The sequence below is a fragment of the Anarrhichthys ocellatus genome, unplaced genomic scaffold, assembly GCF_004355925.1.
Source record: "Anarrhichthys ocellatus isolate YVR2014 unplaced genomic scaffold, GSC_Weel_1.0 scaffold56, whole genome shotgun sequence".
NCBI lineage: Eukaryota > Metazoa > Chordata > Actinopteri > Perciformes > Anarhichadidae > Anarrhichthys > Anarrhichthys ocellatus.
Window position 1 is genome coordinate 532,236 of NW_022280086.1, and position 6,310 is coordinate 538,545.

Genomic DNA, 6,310 nt, shown 5'->3' on the forward strand with positions numbered 1-6,310 from the left:
CATAGAACTGTCTGTCTGACTCACTCTCTACATAGAACTGTCTGTCTCACTCTCTTCTCTCTCTATCTATGTCTCTATCTCTCTGTGTCTCTCTCTCATACAGTCATTCAGGTCTTAGAGATTTTAAGGGGACTTCTCCCTTTCAAAATGTTCAGCTCTTTCATGAGAGGGGTGCTTTGACTTTTCATATTTGTAATCTTTAAACTTCTTGAAATATTAAGTTATTTGCAATTTTCTTTTGAGTGGGATCTCTATGGAGAAAATCTTCAAATCCTGTTAAACTTCAACTTTCAAAGCCTTCTTCCTCATACTTTCAGCTACAGACACCATAGTGAGACATTTCAACTAGAAGGGTTTTCAGCAGTGCAGTTTTAATAAATGGTCATTTATTAATTTTCAGCAATTTTGTTACAATTAATTTCAGCTTTCAGCATTCTAGCATTTTCAGCAGGAAATGCATTTTCTAGTTATGTATTATTTTCCCTTCATAATACTGCTATACAGCAAACACTAAACATTAATGGTGATTTCAATTATCAGAAATGGAGTCCCATTTCCAACATCATTTTGTCAATGCCACATTGACAAAATGACACCCAGAACACAGGAAAAGAGCTTGGCAGGCCAAAACCTTTACAAACTGAGTCAAACTAAGTGTATTAGAAATAAAGAGGGGTGATGCCAATAGAGGACAGAGCAACAAGACACACAGCAGAATGGCGCATGCATTGCCTCTTCAACCAGTACTGGTTTGAGACCAGGGCTGACGTCAGTCAGCTACACTATGGGAGAACTTCCTCACTGCCATTCAGTGCGATTGTAACCAAGAGCTGTTGGGTGGCCACACAGCAGAGACGTTCTGCAGTTTGCCAATTACGTTGATCCGTAATCATGATTTATTACAGTTTACCTTGATAGAATCCGAACCGTGAATTCTGTGATCCGTTGTCAGGGTACAACGGATCACAAAAATACACTATATATACTATACACTATATATATTTTACAAATAAGATGTCTTTTGTCTTGTCGGAACTTAACCATGATTGTTGCAATAGGTTGTTACACAGCTCAGGATTCATACATATTTTGACCAATGTATTTCCATGACTTTAAACCAAATTTCCATGACCAAACATTTTGTGAAATCTCGGTGTATACATGAAAAAGTGAGAAAATGTAGTATTTAAACTAACAATGAGAATTCCAAAGCATACAGTATACCTTAAATGACACAAACGAATGAGAGACAATAGTTTGATTAAAAGAACAAACATTTATAAATATACTCTGGTTGACACTGACGCATCAATAAGAGCTTTAGTAGGTAGTAGCATCCAGCTAGTGCACATATTGCTTTCCCTTTTGTAGTGCAAATTTTTCATTGAACCCTGTTACTGTATGGCTTCATATTAACTTCCACTGTTACTGTACAGCTGTTAGAATTGTGGCCTGTCTTCTATTTGCAATTAATATGCATTCAATCCAGTTCAATTATTTAAATGAAAATGATAATCTACTCTGGCTAAGGTACCTTATCAAGAGTAAAATAATAGCTGTGATCTATACACACCTCTGCATTAGCAACCTGCTGAAATGAAGGCACCTTAACCCTCTCATTACTTCAGGGTTCTTGAGAGCAACTGCACGTGGGACTGTTGGTACACTGGCTGTCGTCATCACAGTGAACAGTGTGATGAGAGGACACGTGAGCCCTTGTTGGTGTAGTTCATCTCCTTGGAGCAGAGGCTGCATTTAGCATACCCTGCTTTATCAATGTATTTAAAACACTGTGACAGCAGGAAGCTGTACTCACGTCTGTTTAGACCTCCACCTTTATCCAGGGCCAGCTCCACCTTTATCCAGGCCCAGCTCCACTCACATCTCAGCCCTGCGTCAAGCTGCGTTACACAAACAGCCTCCTCTCCCTGAAGCTCTTTGACCTCATCATCTCATCAGTATCTGGGCCTCATGTTTCGTGGTCATGAAAGTTATTCTGACCACGAAATCATCCTCATTCTACTTTGAGTTAAAAAAAACAACCTGCAACCAGATGCGCCGGTGTTCCGGTTTAACGTTAATGAGTGACCGCGTGAACTGAACCGGAACACGGGGGGGCTGCATGTTTCATCGTGATAATGACGAACGTTAACAGTCGACAAAGTTCCGCATGCAGTGGACGTTAACTTAACCCAGCAAGTCTGAACGGTAACGGAACATAACGTAACTCAAACTTTAACGGAGGGAAATGAAGACGCTGTAGACATCTGAACGCTGATTGGCCAAGACTTGTCACATCAAAGATGTTCTATTGCGAAGATCACGACATCACCTTTTCTCCTCGTCTCACTCCAATCTGAGAAACGCTGGCTGGCAACTCAGCGTAAATGAACGACATGAAAATATGAATATACACGTTTCACGTGTTCAACATATAACATGCACGTTTCACGTGTTCAACATGCACGTTTCACGTTACTTACTTGACATCGTGGCTGCAGACGAGACTAAGTAGAGCAGGCAATTTACATGTTGGTCAAGCTGGATAAGAAAACATAAGAGAAGAAGAAAATCCGTCACACACATTATATGAAGTAAAATCACACCGCTAATGCAATTTTTAGCTTGGTATAAACAGTAGCATAAAGATACCGGCAAATGATTTTAAAGTAACCAGCACCGAAAATAAGGACGAATGATAACAATGGCTGAGGGGAATTAAAAAGCTAACGTTAACTTACCCAGCTTGGCCTACTAGCCAAACCTGCTAACACAAAGAGGCTATTTACCCCATAATAATCTTGATGGTATTGAATTCAATGGATTTTAACGTCATTTAGTTACTAAAACAGAAATTACACAAAGCATGACCTCTTGCAAAACGGTTGACATCAGAAGCGTGCATGGCTTTCAAGATGTTTGAAACCTTGTCGTTGAAGCTCGGCTAACGAACAATACAAACTCTGGCTAACATTACATCGTGGTGGTTAGCTACCCATACTATCTTAGTTATCTAATTGTAATTCAATCACATTTGACGTCGTTTTTACACTAGTCACAAAATGATAAAAATGTAACCGTTTTCAAGTAATTATGTTGGAAACTGCGTAAACATACTCAGTCAGTCGTCCTTTGTTCCCTCCGTAGGGCCGCTTGTTCCGCATCACACAAACCGGAAGTGTTAGCTTTGTTCTGTTGGGCGGAAAGGATGTTTTCAGAATAAAAGCGTAACTTCAACTATACAGCCGCTGCACAGTTGCCATCAATATACATCAATAAAAGAAAAACAGGTTATGAAATCTGCAATATTCCAAATCAAGCAATATTTCTCGGACAACATTTGACTTCTTGAGAGTTCTAGTTGTGTTATCTATAGCCAATAATTATTTGAAGTATCATATAAAATCATATGTGGGAAAAAATGCTATTCTCATCATTGATCCAAGTCTCACTCAAAGATAAGGCTATAGAAGTCTTGCTTATGCAGTGATACATAATAATAGTAAATACTTGGTAAAAATGGAAATGTGTTTATTCGACCAAAGATTACGCTGATCACTTTTTAGTTTTGGGGGAGAGATGGAGATTACAAAGCAGAGCCACTCTTTGCAAAATTCAGGCATATCTTTAATACATTAACATTTTTTTTTATTTTTGCGAAGCAAGCATTTTTACAGAATCTTTATTTATGTGAAATACAGACTGAGATGGCCGTATCTCATTTTAAATCACTATTCCTAGATGTTATAACAAACATGCTCCTTTTAGAAAATGTAAGATCATGTGACAATCCATGGTTCACAGATCGACTTTCAGATATCATTCATCAGCAAAATCTTGCCTAGGCAAGCAAGATAATCCAAAAGTCCCTCAAATTAATTTTAGGTAAACAAATGTTCCTTCCAAATATGCAAAGCTAAATCATAATTGTATGTTCAAGAACGTCTGATACCTTAAAAAACCCTCTAAATTCTGAAAGGGTTGTTATGTCAATGTCTTCAGGTAATAACAGTGGGCTACCACAATGAAATCACAATAGACAAAACAACGCTAAATACCCTAAATCAGCCTTCTATTTCAGTCTTGCTGACAGTCAGAGGCAGTGCTTTCACGCTGAATATATTTCGTCTTGCTCACACGCAGGTCGAGTATTCACACCAACAAACTCATGCGTGACCTCGGATTACCCTGGTATAGATTCTGTTATCATTCACGTTATCATTCCTTTTTCATCTCCTCGTTTATGCAGTTGCATTAGCCTGAGCAAAATACCCGAGGGGACATCCCCACATCCCTGAAAGCCATTCCACATTGAGCACAGCAGACTTTCTTCTTCATATTATTCATAAAAACTACACGATAGACAGTTACTGCAGATGTAAAAAACAAACAAACCCAGTTTGTCACTTACCGAATGCTGTTCACTTAAAGAGTTAAAGAGTTTAATCCCAGTTCCAGTTCCAGTAAGAAGACCTTCTCATGGACGAATAGACCGCGACCGGCCGGCGTGCGCCGAACGAACACCGACGAACATACGAACAACGTCCGGCGTCCGTTCGGTGCGCGTTCGGTGTACGAAGACTGAACGCCGAACGAACACCGGCCGGCGTCCGTTTGGTCCCCCCTTATGGACTCACGGACTTTGAGGTGCACTCCCACGAAGTCCGTGAGGGTTTAGGGCTGTCCCACTGTCAAATCATCGAGTGTTTGAGTCTCTCGCAGACATTTTGAGCCCTTTATGAACCCTTTCCGTAAGTCAGCATAGGATGCTGACTTTGCCTAACGGAATTACCCACAAATCATTGCAATGTGACGTTAAACACGGGGACGCATGGAGACGTAAAGAAAAAGGTAAACAAAGAGGAAGGCCAAATCCCAATGTCCCCCCTAAACCCTCAAACCCTGAACCCTCAAGGGCTTACTGATGTCACCTGGTGAGTGGTTGAGTGTGAGAGACTGTGAGGGCTTGAGATGGTGTGAATAGGAATGGGACAGCACTTTGCTGCAACATATCAAGTTACCATGAAAACGACAAAACATATGATGTGTAATTGTGGGTATTTATTTTATACTTTGTACTCCCTGATTTGAACGTCTTCAGGCTCTTTCCTCACAAGATGAGAGGTAATTCATATAATGTATTTACTCGTTTTTGTCAAAACAGCTTCAATGACAAAATCAAATATTTGATGAATACATTAATAAATATTCTCTGATTTCAAGTTTATTTTTTGTTCCATCTTTAACCCTTAATATATAAATATTTGATTTTGTCATTGAAGCTGTTTTGACAAAAACGAGTAAATAGATTATATGAAATTACCTCTCATCTTGTGAGGAAAGAGCCTGGACTGTTTGCCTGTTGTGTCGTGTTGGTTTCAACCTCCTCCTTTGGACCACCCCCCCCGGTTCCTCAGTCTGTCTGCCCTGCCTTGTCCTTCCCGGTTCTCACCCTTACATCCCTGGATTCCCTGCTGTTCCCTGTTAATTTTCATTTTGTGTTCATGTCGCATTAAATCCCTTTTGTTTCACTCTGCAATCCCTGGTCGTGTCCACCACCACGCCCCGTGACAGTAAATGCTAGTTTGGTAGCCAGCAGAGTGCTTTATTACCATTCATTAGCAACCACTGTTTGACACTGGGTATTTTGCACACTACTTTCATAAGAAAGTCCTGACTAGAACAACTTGACAAAGGGTTGAGGTGGATCTCGAATGAATCTTCTTTAAAATGATGTACACCACTTCTATGTGGCATATTATGTTGACCTTTTATCTACTCTTCAAGATTCACCTATCCTTCTAAAACAAAAGGTGGGAGGGGGATGAAAAATTAGGTTTTGATGGTCTTTTTGAGGCCTAGCCAGCCTGCTAGCAATATAAGCATGAGTTTTTGACATTAAGTTCCTGAGTTAGGCTTTATTTATAAGATGATAAAAAGCTGATATTGTTGCTGCTTTTATGTGGGCAGACTAAGATCAGAGTCAACTATAGCAAGAGGGGCACTACAGGTCAGAGAGTTCTTATTTAATATTTGGGAAGTTTGATTTAGCTTAATTGTTAAAAATGGAACCATGGACATCCATTTTGGTTGGTTACTACATAACGTGTGTATTATTACACTTTCATCAAAAAAAGTTTCATGTATTTTGTAATAACCACTGCAGTATGTCATAAATTACAAAATGCGGGGGAAAGTGTTACATTTTACTTTAAAGCTGTTTATTTAAAAATTCAGCAGATTATTACAAAATGTGGGTGCTGTTACATATTGAATTAAATATTTTTTGTTGAGTTATTATATAATGTGG

At 39.3% G+C, this 6,310-nt stretch overlaps 1 protein-coding gene across 1 annotated transcript in view; it reads right to left on the reverse strand.

The window, feature by feature from the left end:
• LOC116396534 (SWI/SNF-related matrix-associated actin-dependent regulator of chromatin subfamily E member 1-like) overlaps positions 1-3,193 on the reverse strand; it is a 15,200-nt gene extending 12,007 nt beyond the window's left edge. Inside the window, exons 1-2 of the mRNA XM_031871189.1 lie at positions 3,118-3,193; positions 2,484-2,541 (exon numbers count right to left, since the gene is read on the reverse strand). Coding sequence (XP_031727049.1) covers positions 2,484-2,490 — 7 coding nt within the window. The 5' untranslated portion in view covers positions 2,491-2,541; positions 3,118-3,193. The remainder of the gene's footprint in view (positions 1-2,483; positions 2,542-3,117) is intronic.
• Between the last annotated feature and the right edge of the window lie 3,117 nt (positions 3,194-6,310).